Here is a 20,083-nt window from a genome sequence, read left to right as displayed (position 1 = left end):
GGCATTGTTTTAATGTTGTGATCGTGTGCTTGTGATGTTGAGATGCATGTCTCGGTCTTGACGAAGCATGAATGTCACAAAGATCCAATGGCAAGGCCTTACATCCAATGCCAGTCTGGGGAAGTGAAGTGCGATGATCCCACATGTAGCTGTGTTCCACCTATGATCCACTGGTGGTAAACATGGTGGAGGTGGTGGCATTCAGAGGGCAACTTCTCCAGAGGGATATCTGATAATCTGGCAACCTCTGTGGGAGGTCGCACTCTCATCAGCATCCTTTTCGCTCGTCTGCGCAGGCTTCACAATCGAGATTAAGGTAGGTATGATTTCGCCACACCTGACACAATTTTCATTCAAAAAAAGAACTTGAGGTGGATTTTTATTAACAGGCCTCTCGCTTCTTAAGTTAAAATATCAGCTCTCAAGCCCTCACTCTCAGAACCTGCATTGTCAATGCCGCTATACAAACACAACTGCAGTATAATGAGATGTGGTGAGAAGGCCTAAAGTAGAGGTGCATTGAGGGGCCGTGTAAACCGGCCTAATCCCCCTTCGCAGCATTTGTTGTGTCATTAGAGCTGCATGGGACATGTATAGGGTGACACAGGACCTATTCAGCCTTATAGCCCTCAGTCGGCCACACTACCAGGGAGACTATAGTCTCCTGTTCATAGTGACTCTGAGCAACTTTACATTTACAAAGCCAGACTTCACCCTTGAAGACCGCCCAGGACCCCTCCCCTGAGAGTATAGAAGACGTGATTGGCAACAGGCAAATTTCAGAAACCACACACACACAACACCAAACTGCAATTCACCCATTCATCTTTATTTTGAGTGCAAATCTCACAGGAGATGAGATAAGAGATGTGCTTTGCAACAGGCGTTGTCGTCAGATAACTAAACTACACCAGTAATTAGTGTGTCAAGTGTGACATCTACGAAGCAATATTCGAGCCACAATGACAAGAAAACACTCCGAAACAGTGGCGTATAAGAGCCCCGATTTGAACCCCCCAATATCGGAACTGTGAAGCGGATGTGCTAACCACTCGTCCACAGTGCAGCCACTAACACACATAACACTGCTGCACAATTTTTCTGAATATCAAACCGATGATGGAGTTGACGTGCCAAGGTATTGATTTATTTACTAGTTGCTGTCTGTGTAACAAGATAGGATATGTTCATACTTGTAAATTTTGACGACATTCACGTACATACATTGTGTCATATTACATTTTTTCCCCTTATATTTCTTGTAATTATAATGCTTTCTACATAGATTTCTTTTCCAGCATGGCCCTAATACTCATTTGTAGAAGTCCATTAGATTTGTAAAAGCATGTGGTCATTTTAAGAAATGCTGGTTTTACCTAAGACTAACGTTCCTGTAATATATAATTACATTTGTTCTGAAATCTACAAAGGAAAAACTCTTCACTTAATGATTTAAGCTTGACCAGAATTGCTTGTATACAGTGCCATAGAGTTACAGTATACAGGATACAATATACAGTACTTGACAGTGCACACGTCCGTTTCTTCAACATGATCACAGACAGTGAGTAAAATGCCGGTCTTTCAAGTTTCAAAGAACGGTCTTATTGCAGTTTATTCGTTTTACGTTTCATTTCTTTTAATGGAAAAAAATTAGACGCGATGGCACCATGCAGCATTGTAAGGCTGAGCTTTGCTACAGGTAGGAAGCTTGAATAACATTGATAGAGCTCCAGTGCGAACCTACAAGGGGCCATTTTGATATCTCGACCTCCTCTTCTAAAAGCAATGCTCCTTAATATCATCTTCTAATCTAGATAACCGACAAAACTCTGGTTGATGGTTCCTGCCTTGATTAATATTGTGCATCTGTTATTTAAGAGTATGTCTTAAGCCCAGCTACAGCGTTCACATTTTGTGCGTCTATACGAGGTAGTACTCGTGCGTTTTGGCTAAATCTGTAAGCCATAAAATTCTAGACAATGACCGATATCCATATACTGTACATTAGACATATTTTGAGGACCTCATGGAGGACTTGTGATATTGCTTTTGTTTACAGCTCTTATTAGATTATGAACATTAAAATGGATGGCATAATTAAAGGTACCTTTAATGCTCTAGATCTCAACTGTCAGCACAGCGAGCACAGTAAGACTTACATGCCACCTCCAACACACAAAAACGTTACGCTCATCACACGAGGTGGCTCCTGCTCCCAAGTTTTATCAAACGACAAAAAAAAAAAATTTAAGACTGAAGACTTTATTGCAAAGAAAATTAAAGTTTTGCAGAGGATTTAAAAGTTGTCAAATTCAAAATTCATCGTGCTTTGCTCCACACGATATCTTAAAATATGATCATATGATATGATCCTTCTCTACATGCAGTATGAAGCTGCTTCTTTCGTATTTATGGTTGGTATTCATGGTATTTATGGCCAGTCTAAAGTTATTTTAAGACTTTGTGCGCTCCTATCAATGTCCACAAAAACACAGGTACACAACCTAGGTGCTTCTTTGGCACATTCACCTGCTGCCATCTTATGCCAAAGTATGACTCTCCAGCCAGGAAATACATTTGTGTGCACATTGTGTGTGGAAGTGCACCTTGATGAATAGAGGGTTTAAACGTCTTTAAAACTACCTGTGTGCGTGTGGACTTATATCATCTTACAGTCAAGAGCTTAATATTCATTTGGGCTGCTCTTTGAGTTGGTGTTCCCTGAGAGCACCGGTAAAAGTAGCCGTCCACACGTGCAGCGCTGTTCCAGCAGAGAGGGTAAGGAAGAAGAAGAAGGCCACTTGGAAGCCGAACCAATCCACCACACCCCCGGCCAAAGCGCTGAATGTCAGCTTGCCCAACACTTCCAGAGTTGCCAGGAAACTGTAGTGAGTCGCCTAAAATGGGAGAGCAATGACAGCAACATTTATACAACAATATACAATTGGCAAAATACATTGATCAAACAATTGATCTTTGAAAAATCTGTGACAGAAATAGTTGTAGGTTCATGGCAGAGGTGGGCATTCTGTCAGTATAGAGGGACTGACAGAATGACCATTTTGTTGACGGCTGACACAGGAACATCCTCGCCCGTTTGACTCTAATGTTTTATATATGTGTATTTATTTGCATATAACTTTGTATAGTTGTGGTTTTCTGTTAAATTTTGGTGAAATAATTTTTATTCAAGACTGTCCCATGTGTTTGTTCACGGGGGGTGAATCGATTACGAGCAGGTTTGCTTCCATTGACTACACTTGGAAATGCTTTGAACTTCCTGTACAGTAGATGGCGGTATGCACCAAAAAGCTGAAATCCACCAATGAACCAAGAAGATGAAGAAGAAGAAGCAGAAGAATCAGGTGAACGGTGTAGGAATTATATATGTGCTTACCACTTTTGAAGGACTAAAAATTAATGGAACAATAAGCAGTTCAGCTGTTCCGTGGCTTTACTGATGATGAGTTTGCTGATGAGACGGTCTGTATTTTTCTTCACGTCTCAATGTTAATATATATCACAATGTAATCCCCCCCACACAATATCTCTCTTGTGTGAGTGATACTTTTTATTTAAAAATTTATTAAAATTTTCTTTTTTTTGGGGGGGGGGAGAAATCAGTCACCTGAAGTTGTTTAAATGTAGTGTATGAATAAAACTTAACTTGCACATTGTTTATTGTAATGACAGCTATTCCAATGTAAACACTTTGGCACATAGTGAATAGCATACATTTTTATTTGTTGTTGTTGTTGGTCCATGGCCTATTGTCAAGCTTTTTGACATCAAGATTTTATTTGATGTAACTTTTGTTATAATTTTTGATCATTTTATTACTTTAAGAGCTCTGGGATGTTCATGCAGCGACCTCTTTGTACACTTTACTGCACTGCCAATTTGAAGTTTTTTTTAATAAAGGGACAGAAATTATAATTTTGTTCATCCAATTAATCGATTCATGGAAAACATAATTGACAGATTCATGGATCAAAGAATTAAAAGAATAGTTAATAGTACCCCTAATGCGTACACACAAACACATGGTGGTCAATGACAAAAGTCAAATGTGACATTTGTTTCAAGTTGTTCGTAAAATGATTACAACACATATTACAAAGGGAACAATGATGGCTGAAGAAGCACCTCGGAAAAAGAGTGAGCTCATACTGTAGCCTGCAATGATGGGTGGAAGCCAACTAAGAAGAGGATCTGATCTCAGCCTTGAGGCTTTCAGGATGGAGTGCGAATGAAAGATATTAGCTAATCTCTCCCAGCTTTGCCTTTCTTCCCAAGAGCACTGCATTTAGCAGGTAACTACAGCATAACCATTCTAAAGGCAGAATGCCAATAAATACTGAGCAGTTTCTTCAATATATTTCATTAGAGAAGTCACGGGAAATGTTCCACCACATAGGCCTACTGTATATATAGATGTAATTTTATGGTCATTTTAAAACATCTCAGCCAAAGTATATGGAGCAGTTCCATCTGTCATCACTTAATCACTGCAAAGGGCATCAATCATCGGTAGGATGCGAATGAAATGACTGACGAGTGACGGTGTTGAGTTTGGAGTGACCAAGCATACCGAGAAGCCTGTGTGGCCACATCTAAGTGGCGTTCCTTTCTTCCAAGCAACTTGTTTCACCGATTTGGTTTCTTTCTCCTGGGGATCGTGAACAAGCACTCACACTATCGGCTTTCAGTCACTGGATAGCTCTACCTTCAATAGCACTCACATACTGTACTTCCGTGTGCATGGCCGACTTAACGCGCTCCCTCTACCGTGTGCATGCACACACACATGGTAGACTGAAAAAACAGTGTGTGTGTGCGTGTGTGTGCATGTGTGTGTGTGTGTGTGTGTGTGTGTGTGTGTGCGCGTGCATGCATCACGAGAACCTTTTAAATGCGCCATGGTTCATATCATCACAACTTTGGTTGATTCTCTCTGGCTACTTGCCACAGTAACAAAACAAACGTTATGTCAGCTAAACTGTCTGTGATTTTCTTTTCCCCTTTTGAATTTGCCTTTCTTGTGCACTTTAAGCATGCCGGCAATTAAAATGATAATTTGTCACCTTGAGATCGACCGAGTGAATGGCTGCGCTATGACAACGATCACCTCCAGGCAATGATGGCCCAGTTACGACGGGGACAAAAGGAGTTATGTCAAAGAGGAGAAGACGAAAGAGAAGCGGGAAAAAGTCCGAATGGAAAAGGGAGCACTTAAAGGGACCAGAGAATGACAAAGAAATAGAGTGAGGTGGTTTGGGGGGTACTCTTCTGGTGAGGAGGGGGACAAAACAGAACGGGCGGGGAGGGTCAAAGAGGAAGGAAGTACTGAATAGAAAGTGGGTCTGCTAAGACTTTTTGAATTTTTCCAGGTGGAAACAGCTGATGAGAAGTGACAGGCAGAGTGGGTGACGGCAGCTAGATGGTTCTTGGTGCGCTGCTGTTAGCCAGGAATTGCCTGACTTCCTCCCATTCGTTGTTACAGGAAGTCACATCCCATAACGGCACAATTAAACTGAGATTAGAAGATGGTTAGCAAAGTGCAAAGAAACAAATTGCCAACATGAGATGACCTCACACTTACGAAAAAAAAAAGTTGCCTTTTAGCAGTTTGGGCTTCGACAATAACATGACTCTTACCTGAATGCTTTCCTCGGCCCTCTGAGTGCAATGCATCATGGTCGTGAAAGTGAGCGTGGTGATCAGACCGCCCAGGAAATGTTGAACGCTCATACTCAAGACGGCCATACCTTAGGGAGACAACATTGACAATGTTGCAAAGCAACTCCACAGAAAGACCATCTTTAGCCTGCCAGTGCTTGCTACGACACCTCGCGTCAAACTCAAAGCATGCTGCTGAAAAGTCTTTTCTAACTACCGACGCCCACCCCCACCCCCTTCTGTCCCCAAAACACATGTAGTGTATCCTCTGAGGGAAAGCGCAGAGAGGTGTCGGTGAGAAACACAGAGGAACCACAGAGCTGATCTGTCACTGCTCCTGCGAACGCTGAATTATTCACTCAAGCTGCAAGAGTTTGTGCACAATAAGACTCTTCAATCACACCACACACACACACACACACACACGCACACACACACACAAACGCAACGATCAGACTGGAGCCGTGGAAGTAGAAGGTTATCATGTAATATTGAAAATTCCGAAACTGAATGTTTTTCCCTTTTCTTTTATTTCTGGTTCCTTTTTCCCTGATATTTTTTGTTTCGGCTTTAAAGAGAGGGGGGAGGCATTCACTTCAGTCTGAGAGGCTGAAACGGGAAACAGAGAACTGGTGGAGAAAAGTGGCGCTCATCTTATTCCCAAATGCTTTGAGACGAGCTGTGCAACTCAATAACGTGTCATTCAGGCAATAACGACTGAATGGCTCTCGGGAGAGAGAACACCAACCTCATTTGAATAATTTAGAGGACTTTTATTTTCCTCTATACTTGCAATCATTTGGTTTTAGAATGTTTGTTTTATAGATGTGATTCTTTTTTCATTGTGTCGCCTTTGAAAGGAATTAGTATGAACAGCTTTCATCATGTGTTTGTAACAAAATATTTCACTTTAGTTTCAAGGAAAAAAAAACGCAGCAGGACTTCAACCGTAACTTCTTTAATGGCAAATAGGACAAGATGGGCCTACGTACTCATTCAAAAACAATGACGATGAACAAGAATGATCACTATTATACCTCTACAATGATAATATTACTCAGCTAAGATTGCTAGAGCAGAGAGTTTTTATTATTTATTATCATGGTGTCGATTGTAGTGGTACAGAACTGCAAAAGCATCATTGCTATTTTGGATGCCTTCTTTGACATCTGAGCGCTATTGTGTTTGTCAAGACAGACTCTTGTGTTGATGTTTTCACGGCCGAGTATATTCTCCAGTAGAGAAAAAAATGCTGAAAGATTTGACTGAATTTCAATAAATATCTCACCTTTCATGAGTGGCGATGGTTCCAACACAGTGAGCAAGGTGCTCTGGAAGACCATACTGACGGTCCGCAAGACGAAAACACGTCGCATCAGCGCGCCGATGCTAACGGGGACAAATAAATGATGTAGAGATCAGAACAAAAAGAATGACAAGTGACAAGACAAGACATTCTCAGTTTCTCTTCATGATTCTCTTCATTCTCTACACACGCACGCACACACACACACACACACACACACACACACACACACACACACACACACACACACACACATACATACACACAGGCGAGCATGCACGGGTGCTTAAGTAAACAAGTCCCCAGACACTAATTGATTCGCCGTTAGAGCAAGAAAATCATCCCCCTGTGGTTTTGGTTCATGACGTAATCAATAAGCTAAGGAGAACCCCAGCATGGGGAAGATAATTAATCACCCTTAATATAAACAAACAAACATGCATGCACATGAACCCACACTGTTTTTTGACATCAAGGATTAACAATGCCAATCACTCAGGGGATACCTGCCACTCAAAGAGACAGAGAGTGTGTGTGTGTGTGTGTGTGTGTGTGTGTGTGTGTGTGTGTGTGTGTGTGCATGCGTGCGCTTGCTATTGTGTGAAAAAAAAAAGTAGAGATGTAAAAAAGAGGAAAAAAAACATCTAAGATGTGAGCACATTTTGTTTTATGTGGCGTAAGATAAAATGAAGACTCAAGTATGGCCTGTCAGACTTTTGCTTGCATTGAAATCATTTATTGCATTTTGGCGAATGTTGACACGCTTTAAAAAGGATTGTTTTACGTTAACCAAACTGTGTGCATGAGGAAGGAGTGCACATTGAAATGTAGTTGCAGAATGTTTCATTGAACTCCCATAACAGTCCCATACTGTCTATTTTGGTCGACTGGTGCTCGTGATGCAAAACAACCCCTTTCTGGACTGTATAGTGGCCACGTGACTCAGATTTGCGCTGCTTAGACCCGATTTTCAATGAGCTGTGAAGCATTTTCCCAATTAATGTGTGATGTTTGCAATTACTGAATCAGAAAATAAGTAATAATAATAATAAACTGGAAAAAACATTTTGAGTGGGGTAAACACAAATCAATTTTTATCACCTTTAACCATTTGTCAATATGTGAAAGAGACGAGGAGAAAAAAACTGCCATGTGTATATGCTTATTACTCTTGCCATGTGTGGTCTACTCGAGGTGACCAACACACCACACACATACCGATGACTGTCATGAAGAACTAAAACTGACCCGTGAGAGGCAGTATTGTGCCACAGGGTATCCGGACTCCCTGAAAATATCAGGAAGAAGTGTAGTCGTAGTCGTAGAAGATTTTAGCCAAAGCTGGTAACTACATGAGGTTCCAAACTCTTCTTGTCATTATTATTGTGGTGAATGACTTAGCAGGCACTTCATATAAGCACTTTCGAATTGTCTGTCATTCCATTTCACATCATAATCACACATTTAGTGGCTCGGCCAAACTGTTTTGCGATAACGAATATTGACCGGGTTTTACATTTGCAATTATCGATGACAACCTTTATCGGACCATCGGTGTTGGAATGTGTGTACACGGCTTGAACAGCATGCAAATAGAAAATAATGACGAGCTGCAATAATGGATTCAACAAAATAATTGTCAGTACAGAAGTCACACTGAACGTTAAAAACAGTCTGGTCTAATTTACGCAGCCCCGGTGAAAGACTAATCAGAAAGTCGAACACGTTTGTATCTGTAAATTCAACAGTGGTGTGTGCACACCCTGAAGAGACTGTGTGTGTGTGTGTGTGTGTGTGTGTGTGTGTGTGTGTGTGTATATTTTGCACATGTACGCATAAGTTTGTGTGTGTAATTGAATTGCTGCTCATGCTGTTCTCACACCACACAACAGACACGAGGGGGTTCCATGAGTTCTCCGACAAGCCGATGTTTACTTAAATGACGGAACATACTGAGCAAGTACGCGTGAGTGCATGCATACACACACAGGAGAGCGTAGCTAAGAAAAATAAAAGAGAAACAGGCAGCATACACCAGAGTGAGTTGCATACAGAAAACAATGGGAAGAAAAAAGTAAGAGCAGAACGAGAAAGAGGGGAAAATAAATGCAGTTGTATGCACATGTTTGTGCATTTGATGTAAAGCACCTTGCAATCAATGACGCAACACAAAGTGTGAATTTGAAATGAGATGATGACATCAAAATCCATCTACATAGAGAACAGCTGTATAATGCTACAATAAATGTGGTTTGAGTAAAAGAGAGTGCGTGGTCTTGTGCTTCAGACGGAATACAGTTGATGATAAGAAATGACGCATTTGCTGAGGAAGGCTACCTGAACTGAGCGAGCAGCAGGCCTCCCAGTGACGAGCCACAGATGGAGAAGCCCATGGCGATGACGCCGTTCCAGAAGCCGAGCTCCCTGGCGGTCATGTGGTGATCCAGCAGAAACAAGGGAAACATGGTGACTGCACCCTGCTCGCCTGTACACAAGGTCATTTGGGATGGGTTAGGGGGAGCTGTGGATGGACAAATGGGGGGGGGGGTTGACTTCAGTCACAGTTTAATATTAAATAAATACTGTACATCTTTAGTGTATCAGTGCCGTAGCTTTATACAGGATCATCTCTGTTTTTAAAAATATTAACATCATTTCTGAAATTTAGGGATGGGGGGCTGCCATTTACTACATGTGCAGATTTCCGTCATTTTTGCAGTTTACATGAAAAAACAGCAGTGAGGAAGGGATCAAAAAAGTGAAGCAGACGGTGGAGATCATTTTTTTTGTTTAATTGCAGGCCTCCTAATAAGCACGTTTCAACATTTCAATATGTTTGAGGCACAGTAAAGATGTAAAACACCTCCTGAAAGAAGACTCAGTCAGTTGCAATGAGAATGTGATTCCAAGTTGTCAAGCCTGAAAGACCGAACAAAACAAGAGATGATGACTGCCGCATCACCTACAGCAAACCGGCATGCGGTGCACCTCGGCCTATTCCTGGAAAGTGTCAATAATAGATGCCTGACAAGAAAAAGAATGCCCTCAGTCACTATCAAACAGAGGCCTAGCACTTTTTCTAATGCGCAAAAAGGAAAACACAACAAAAACACCACAACTTCCAAGGCGAGGCAGACATCACACAGACCTTTCAGTCAAAATAAAAAGTTTCTGTCAGGCAGTCACACTTCTGTGCGGTGTTGAGTGTGGGGGTAATGTTCTGCTGAACATTACAGTAAAATATTCAGTTGTGCCGACGACACGCCATTATTATATTAATGGAGACTGACTTCAGAAAGACAGTGGGACCAAGGAGCTGCGTGAGTGACAGATTGGCTCCCAGGTTGCTGTCAAAGACGCACAACACCACCAACGAGTCGCTCACTCAGTCAGCCACGAGACAAACAAAAATAGAGAAAGAGGAAGAGAGACAGATGAAACAGACTGCACGGGGAAAAAAAAAAATCTGAGACGCTCCCAACGATCGGGAGTGCAGGAGCAGAATGTATGTATGTCAATGCTTTAACAGTGGCGTGACAAACCAACAAAAAGAAACGTGGAGAAGGAAATGTGGATTTGTAGGGCTGCTAAGGTAACATGTGTCTTTCTTACACTTCTGTCACTTGTGTTTCCCTGCTGGCAGTTTACACAGTTGTCATAGCCGCTAGTCACTATATACAAATTTTAAAATATATTAATTGGCTAACAAAGAGATTTACTGTTCCTAGCTCTACAGTTGTGCACGTTCTGAGCGAGAAAAAAAAAATCAGGAGAGACATTATGAACCCTGTGGAGAGAGGGACAATTCTAAAAGTAATGGTCTGATTAACCACCAGGTCAATCCTTTGGGAACAAATATCATGTGCTGATTGTTATTCTAACGCTTTGGTTGAGTTAATTCAACGATATAATGACAAAAGTTGGTTTTCGTGATATTAAGCAAATATAAGAGCATGTGTTTTATTATTATTTTTTTTTTGAGTGGCTCAATTTTGCATCATTGACAGAGAGGGAAACGGAATTTCAGTCTGAACCCAAGTACCGTACTTGTGGCAAAATTCAAATGATACCTACTGTGAAAATAAATTATAAAGGTTTTAAGGGAATTAAAACTAAATTCTGCCAGCATAGATATGTCGTGTCGAAATACTGCAATTTCACACTGCTAAACTTCAGTGAATGCAGTTGTAAATAATACACATTATTAATGCCCTTGAAATCAGCTTACTCACACCACATGAACACAGAGAAGATGTGATCCTTAATGGGCTTGTTTCCCAGGCTTTGTCCACATTTCAGAAAAATGCAGGTATTTTCTCTGAAATCACCAATTCTTGGGAGTGTGAAATTGGGCACCGGATGCAAATGTGCTACAAAAGTTTACAAAAATTCTAATTCAGGAAGTTGTTTTTATCAACTCATCCTTCCAATATTGATTACTCTAAGTGGTAATTAGCAGCAGTAGCCATGATGCTGGGGTTGTTTACACATAGTCCTCTGCATGTTCTCCTGTTGTTGAGCTCAGTGCTCGGGGCTTCCACAGACCCGCATTGAACCAATTATTTCTTTAAAAAGATGGGAGCAAGGGGTGTGTGCCGACAAACACAACCGCGCTGATTATTCCATTCTATTAATATTCTCAAAGCAACAATTGTCCATTTCAGGAGGGATTTCATTAGATGTGCAACGATTAAACAGAGCAGAGGCGAAAGAAAAGGGGGAAAGGACAGAATCAATGAGGAGACTACAAAAATAGATGAAGACATAAACTAAGAGAAAGTCATTTACAATGAATGAAATGAAAGAGACAACGGGGACAAAAGATGAGTATAGGCGGGAGGCGACAAGAGAAGCTGATAGAAAGCAAGAAATGACATTCATGATGCTTTTTATTTGCTCAAAATGTGACTAAAATATGACTAGAGAGAAAGGAGAGCAATCAGAGATGGAGACAGTTCGAGACAGAGGAATAGCTAGGGGTGGGGTGGGGTGGGGGGGCACAACAACGCAGACATTGTTACGAGGTTAGTGAGGAGGAAGCAGAGGAGGATGTAAGGCTCAAAGCAACTGTACTGTTTGTGTTTACATTAGAGACAGATGCCACAAAAAAATACAGTGGGAGCGACAAAACAAATGTTATTAAGGGGGCAGGGGTGGCACAGAATACTGCAGCTCTAGTCAGATGGTTTGTCCAAGTGACATTTACCTCAACATTGAGACTGTTTTTTGTGTCTGCTCATTGGAGCTGAATCCGTTTGACACCCGTTGGCCACCATGTAACGGATGTATAACTCCACTCAATCACGCTGACAGGCATTTTAAATATACGATCCACAATGTTGCGGTCGGTGAGTGAATGCAGTTCTGGCACAAGGGACAGCCGACACGATGAGTTAATTGAGTGTTGAGATTTTTGATGAGTATTGTATTAGAACGCATTTAATGTTCAAGTGTTTTTTTTAATAATTGAAACGTGGGTATATATTTGGTTTTTAAAAAAATCATTGAAACATGGGTATATATTTGGGAACACGCAATGAATACTACAAATAACAAAAAACAGAAATAGTAACAATCGCTGGTTTTACCCCATAATGAATCATGGTTATTCTGTGAATTCTCTTTGCCGTTTTCTACGCTACACCTCATTTTAGGTCTGAAATTTAGTCTAATTTTTGTCCAAAATGTAGTTGTGCCTGTGATTTCACATGGGTGTAAAGTTGCCAAAATAGGGCCCTTCATGTCAACGCATCCTTCAACCCTGTAACAGTTGAAAATGGCATTTAACCAAGAAACATCCCTGCCCAGTGTACTTGCTCAACTAATAGACACGATTTTAGAGCATATTTCATTTTATTGACCCCCTGTATGCCCCCTGCAGATTATTTTGAGAGCACGAAGTCAATACTCATTTCATCACGCACCAAACCCGAAGAACAGTTTTATAACACATAAATGGTGCACACAGGAGGGGGGTGCGCTTGTTGTGCACTGATTAGTTCGATTGGTGTTGTCACAGACGAAATTATTATCCAAGAGCACGTATTCCATCACAAAGCCCGCCAACGTTACAGAATCACCTTTAAAGAGAACCCTCATTTTTCAGACACCATCATATGGTTGGGGGTATTAAAATCTTTTTATAAGTTTTAGTTTTTTAATATGAATATTGAATATTAAATGAGGGAAGCACTTTGACATAACATAACGGTTAATTTGTCTACTTCAGTTTAGAATCTCAGTTTGGGGCTTCCTCTGTGGCGCTTGCATGTTCTCTCTGTGCTTGTGCGCATTTTCTATGGGTACTCCAACATTTCAAGTACTTGCATCGGTATCATCCGATCTTACTCGGGGGGGTAATCGGGATCAGAATCAGCAGCGTCAAACCCTGAACAGAAGACCCCTAGAATGAATTCAATGTCAATGTCAATGATTGGTAGACACAGTAAGTAGTAGAACTGATGTATTTAGTTTGAGTCATGTCTTTTTGTTTTTAACTGTATTTATAACTTTGGCAGGCAAGACTAAGTTTTGGTATTCTGGCAGACCTGTGCGAGCTGGTGCAGCGTGGCACATTTCAAAAAGGGGTGTATTGCACTTAGTGTGAACACAGCTGACTTATTTCGCCGCCAATCAAAGTGGTTGTCATTCCTTTTATATGTTGCGCATGAGAAGCATGATGATAGTCCTCGATACGGTCGAAGAAGACATGATGTGCTTGAGTCCTGCGGCATATTAAGGCACGGAAAATACATTTGTAAGGAACTGCAAACAGACCTCCACGGGCGGACGGTATGATGTTGGCCGGTACAGATCTTGAATATGTGCAATAGGAGACCACCTTCCGACCGGATCAAATGTGTCTGTGTGTATCACGAAGGTGAAAGTGTATGCGTTTATTGTTATCAAAGGCATAGAAAAATGAAGTGATATGAATTGTTTCAACTAGTAGAACTGAGTAATATATCCCCAAAAAACACTTCAGTCAATATCAGATATTAAAGGATACTGCTAAAATGAAATATTAACAATATAAACTATAAAATTATACTATAAATTATAGTTACCTAAGCCCAAAACGCAGATACAAGATATTGCGTAAATACAGATGCAAGTGACAGCTTTGAATTTTTATTCCATCCATCCATTTTCCTATCCGCTTATCCTCACAAGGGTCGCGGGGGGTGCTGGAGCCTATCCCAGCCGTCTTCAGGGAGTAGGCAGGAGGACACCCTGAACCGGTTGCCAGCCAATCGCAGGGCAGACAGAGACGAACAATCATCCACGCTCACACTCACATGTAGGGACAATTTCGAGTGTTCAATCAGCCTGCCATGCATGTTTTTGGAATGTGGGAGAAAATCGGAGTATCTGGAGAAAAACCACGCAGGACTGGGGAGAATATGCAAACTCCACACAGGGAGGCCGAAGCTGGTATATTTTAATTGCAGGGGGAGAAAAAAAAACATGCAGCGACAGGCCTCGAAGAACAAGATACTGTTTGGGCCACACAAGCATTCATTGTACTTTTCTTGTGTCACTAAGATCAACCAATTTTTATTCTTCACAATATGGTCACGGAAGTAAGGATGACATGCACCAACAGTATGTTTCCACATTGCCAAATGTGTTTATTTCTATGCCCATAGTGTTCTTTCTGTCCCTCTCAGGGTACCATGTGGTGCTTGTTCATTAATTCATCCCTTCCATCAGTCTCCCATCCCTGCAAGTCCTTTTCCCCTCTGGAAAATATCCTCCTGTTGCCATAAGTTCCTCTCCTCCCCCACAACCGTACTCGACTAATGCATGTCTGTGGAAACAGTCCAGCCTGGACGGTAATACAGATTCGATGTCAATGCTGGGAAGATTTGCATTCTACATTCTGACGACGACGTGTAAGTGACGTTTTATTGGCGTGTGTTTTACTGTACAGTAATTGCGAACGATTTTAACTTTATTCACTTACGTCCTGTAGATCATGGCATCGAAACGAAGAAAAACTGTAATGACGAGAGGAGCGAGTGAACATCACATTAGTGATCATCAATGGGACAGTTACTTGCAACTAGCAACAAAACTGTATGATACACAAACAAACATTTCCATACACCAAAGAATGAATCCAACAAAACAACCCAAAATGGACTCATTTTTTTTCCCAAGACGGAAAAAAAAATCAACATTAAAATACTGTACATACTGTACTGTGTTGTGATTTTTTTTTTGATACTCTACACTTGTACTGTATACTGTACTGCAGTTTTTGTTCTATAAACAGTTTTTGGACAGTATATTTTTGCATTTTATTGCTTGTGTTGTTACACGTGCATTTTGTCAACATACTTGCAGGTTCATACAGGACATGTACCGTAGTCATTTCCCACATCAGGAAATTCTGTTATACGGACAGATTGGACACCGCAAATATGCTTCCTTACTAGAGAGTATTTACTGCACTACATTCTGAATTTACCTTTTTTTTGGGGGCTGGGGGGAGGAGCATTTTCTCTGATGCTTCTCCACATTAGTGTCACAACGTGAGAGCTTGAGCCCACCTCAGTTGGCTTTGAGCGAGGGGCAGTATACACAATGAATGGGTCACATTCACCTTTTAAGAGTCTTCAGTTAACCCATCATACATGGTTTGGGGTTGAGAGAGGAAGCCAGGAGAATAAACGTAAAATTGCGAATTTAGTGCAATATCAGAAATCGTAACATTTGTGGATGATAAAACTGCAAGGTGCATTTTCACGTTTTTAATTGATAAGCGATACATTGGAGAAAGATGATTATCAAGGGCCCATCATATCATTCGTATGTTCAGACAATGGTGAGCTTTCAATGAACATGAGCATACAAACTGTCATGAATGCATGTTGAGCAGCAGGTTCACTCATTGCGCTGTAGTTTTTGTAAACGTCACCCTCTGGAATTAGTTTGCGTTTGTACCAGCTATAAACCTTTCTTTTTCGGATATTCTTTGCTTTTGCTAAATCAGTCGACTTGACAACTCCTGGACAACTCAGAGAGACTGATTTGCTAACCACTGATGTTGAAAAAGTAATGAACCTTAAGCAAGCACATAGGCTTTGCAACAACATTCACATAGGGTTTTGTAGGATACATTTTGGCACATTTGGCTAAACCAAGCATTAAACTGTCAAGTAAAAAAAAACAAAAACGTTAAATCAAACACCCCAGGATGTGATGTGACTATAGTTCACATTCGAGGTTGTCAGATCACAAAAAGATCATCTTATATATGCTTTTTGTGTTTTCCTGGTTGTTTCGTGCCCTCTTCTTTGCACTGTCCCTCTGCATCTCTGTAAGGTCACACACTAATGCCAACATGAGCACATCATGGCTATAGTTATTGGTGACTTAGAGGTTCCACTTCAGAGGAGAGCAGCATTCAATGCAATCAAACTCAAGAGTTCATTAGGCAGAGATGAAAAAGGGCTATCGTCTCGTATTTGTGTCTCAACAAAGACGATTGGAAGTGTGAGGGGGGTGGGTCCGGACTGGGAGATCACCCTTCTCACACAAACATACGCCCACACGTTTCAACAAAAACAAAACAGTCTCCGACTGGAAATTACATCAGAACACTGAGGCTTAAACCATTACAAAGTGTTGCTTTTACATGCTGAGGTGAGATTTTTTGGGGTTCAGTTACAGGAAATGCAAACAAGTGATATGGATGTCAATAAATCAGCAATGCAAAGTAGTAATGATGAAAACACCTAAATTAGAAGCGGCTGATTTCACCCTTGGCCTCATGAGACAGAGAGAGTGCTGTGGGGTGGGGGGTTGCTCCCTAGACAGATTAGGGGCTCCAGCCAGCCTTCATATTCTGTCTAGTAGTGTCGTCTGTTGGGGCTCATCCGATTATGGAACACTCTCTCAAAAACACACATATGACTTCAAAACAAAAGGCCTATGCATTTTCACATATGTATAAGTGAATGTTATGCAAATGGGCACACACAATTGCATTTCCACCACCCACATGGAAACACACATCAGAATGAAGCGCTCTTCCCTTTCAGTTTACCAACGCCGTAAAACAAAGACGCTGTAATCCTCCCATAATCCCCCTCTGCTTCCAAACTTGTACTCTTTCACCCACACACACACTCACTGAAATGATCATAAACTACTTTTTCTTTTTTTATTTTTGTTCCCCGAGAACTATGTTGTTGGTAAAAACCCGCAAGTACTTACACATTACTCAATGCATTATTGGATTACCTTGAGAAAACAGTCTCCTGGTTTAAACATATAATCTCAAAGCAAACTCTTGACCACTGTGGCGCGTTCTTGTCAACCAATATTCAAGAAATGTCTGCTGTGATTCACCTAGTCACGTTAAATAGACAATTCCACAGCGACATCTAGTGGTGGATTTAAAAACTACATACCGACGGAAGCCATAAAAAAGTACACTATGGGACAAATAGACCACTGTACTTCTCAGTTTAGCACACTTTTTCGTTGTGGAATTAAAAAAACATTTAGCTAATAAATTGGATTTTGTTGTCATTTTCTATGATCTTTTGGTAGACGCACACAAATTTCTACACTGATACTGCCAAAGATGTACTTGTCCATGTAAACATAATCGGAGTACAGAGCAGTTTCTAACATTTAGCATTTCATGGTACAGTTGGAAACACCTCTCAGGATGATGGATTGTATGTTTAGATTCAAATTCAAAAACTACAGACAGCAAGGAAAGGCTTGAACACGGCCGCTATAGTACAGCGAATGGATGGATGGATCAACATAGTGTCACATGTATGGCAAGGTGACAGGTCAATCAAATTTGAGCACGATGAGGATGGATTTTGTTTGATTGTGCACCCATACTTATTTGGCTTTTGAGTGTGTCACCACAAAATAATATTCACCTACATGTGTCAAACTTATTTTTAGTACAGGCCACAGTTTAGTTCTTGGTTTCCCTCAGAGGGCCTTTATGACTATGAAACCATACACTGTAAATATAAACATTTTCTCATGATTTCATTATAGACACACAACAGATGTATAAATAACTAGTTTTGAAATCAGAATTCCAAAAAACAGCCTATTGTTCAATTTACTTTAAAAGGGGGGTTGGGAACAAAATAAATGATTGTAATAGTCCAATGTTCGTTATTTAGAAGTGAAGGAAGTATGTGATTTTAGTACAGATTTTAAGAAGAAGCAAGACGCACAATGATTTGTTTAGCAGGTCACATAAGATGTGGTGGACCATAGCTGAACCCTGAGCCTTGACTTTGACACCTATGAGCTACAGTACAAGTGAAAATGTGCTTGTTTATACATCAGACTCACCCAGTTTGTATGTGAGAACGTAGAGGACGGTCCAAGCCGTGCCAGGGACAGCCAGCAGCTTCCTCCACACCCTCCATGGCATCAAAGCATCAGCTCCATGTCCTGCTCTTCTACTACAATCAGCCTGTTGGCCTCTCATAAGCTCCTCATCCAAAACAGTAGCCCCCCACACAAACAGGGCCACACCTGCATACACGAATGTAAGCAGCATAAACATCCAGCTCCACCCGGCCACGTCAATCACAGCCAGCAGACCGCCTCCAGCGAACACCGATCCGGCTTTATAGCCCACAACCTGGGCTGTGTTACCAAGCCCAAGCTCCCCACGACCTTTCAAAAGCCCCACTGCAGCTCCATCCACTGCAATATCTTGAACAGAGGCCAGAGTATTCATGGCTAGCAGGGTTCCTGCTACTCCCCAGATGTGCATCTCTGGAGCGAGAGCTGAACTGGCGAGACATGTCAGTGCCAGTCCAGAGACTGTTGCCACCAGCCAACGCCGCTTGGTGCCAATCCTGTCCACCAAAGGGGCCCAAAGCACCTTGAGAACCCATGGGAAATAAAGGACCTTGGTGAAGCCTATGCGTGTCAAGGAGTGGCCGGCTCCACGCAGGTAGACTGGAAGCAGAGAAGACTGGAGACCATATGGGATGCCCTGGACAAAGTACAGCAGGCCCAAGAAGACTAGTTTGTCATTCATGATCTTGCTCCAAACGTGCAGTGGTCCATTGGTCAGGTTGTTGTCATCGTTTAGGCTCCGTCGGGGCAGGAGGAAAGGCCGACTCAAATGACCTGGAATGGTAAAAGTCGTATGACATTCATGGTTAATGACGCTAACATTTTCATTAAACCATGCTGCAGTCCTGACAATAGTCGGACACCGAAATCAATCTTTCTTTAGTGTACCAGCCCTAGTCATCAGAACTATCGCTAACGTTAGCCACACAATCCATGCATGCATAGCAGTGCGTGAAATATTGATTTCATGTTATATTGTTTCATTCAAAGAACGTTTTCTGCATCTTAACATTTGTCTTCGTTTTAATTGCGTACTAACGCGTTAGAACCTTCTGTGACATTTTCTCAGTTGCATTTAGCTAGCATTCTGGCATGCTCCGCCAGCCAAGCGAATGGATTTAAAATACACACATCACCTTTGTGAACTCTTCTGGACGTTTTTGTTGGTTAGCTTGTTACGTATCTGAGAGCAGATCAATCTTAGCACATAGTGGCAACATACATAAAAGTTGGTTAGGCTAGCCAGCGCTAGCTCACGGTTTCGGTCTCTCTCTCTCTCTCTCTCTCTCTCTCTCTCTCTCTCTCTCTCTCTCTCTCCCCCTCCTTGTAATGTTTACATTGGCGCGAGACGAGGTTGCCAGGTAAGGAAGTAAAAGTCCCTCAACTTCTGATACCAAAAGATGGTATAAGTGTATCAAACCTGGCAACCATGATACTTATCAAAAGGTATATAAAAATATTCTAATATATTATTAAAACTTGCTTCCCCAGGCTTACAGCTCGAATTTAGTCCCTACCAGAGAAATAAATGTGATATCTTAATTCTTTAAAAATAACATTTAGAAACTTGCTTTTACATGATGTCATCTTTCCCTTTAGTTAATTTATTTTTCATTAATATAACGATTTTGTTTTCAAATATTTCATTTTCTTGTGGCTTAAAATGTGTACATATTTATTAAATGTATCCCGCTATATTTATCCTCCTTGATCAGGTCTCTGGTCTCGTTTTTGTCT

At 41.3% G+C, this 20,083-nt stretch overlaps 1 protein-coding gene across 1 annotated transcript; it reads right to left on the bottom strand.

Moving 5' to 3' along the window:
• Positions 1 to 808: 808 nt before the first annotated feature.
• Positions 809 to 19,619, bottom strand: mfsd3 (major facilitator superfamily domain containing 3). Its single transcript, XM_019862860.1, has 6 exons — positions 19,483 to 19,619; positions 18,329 to 19,120; positions 9,326 to 9,473; positions 6,971 to 7,071; positions 5,662 to 5,771; positions 809 to 2,900 (listed from the first exon to the last, which is right to left on the bottom strand). Exons 2-6 carry the CDS (start codon positions 19,026 to 19,028, stop codon positions 2,694 to 2,696), a joined length of 1,266 nt encoding a protein of 421 aa, XP_019718419.1. The 5' UTR covers positions 19,029 to 19,120; positions 19,483 to 19,619; the 3' UTR covers positions 809 to 2,693.
• Positions 19,620 to 20,083: the final 464 nt, after the last annotated feature.

Source organism: Hippocampus comes, unplaced genomic scaffold (genome assembly GCF_001891065.2).
Source record: "Hippocampus comes isolate QL1 unplaced genomic scaffold, H_comes_QL1_v1.1 scaffold147, whole genome shotgun sequence".
In the NCBI taxonomy this organism is placed as follows: domain Eukaryota; kingdom Metazoa; phylum Chordata; class Actinopteri; order Syngnathiformes; family Syngnathidae; genus Hippocampus; species Hippocampus comes.
This window is presented reverse-complemented; position numbering and strand designations above follow the sequence as displayed.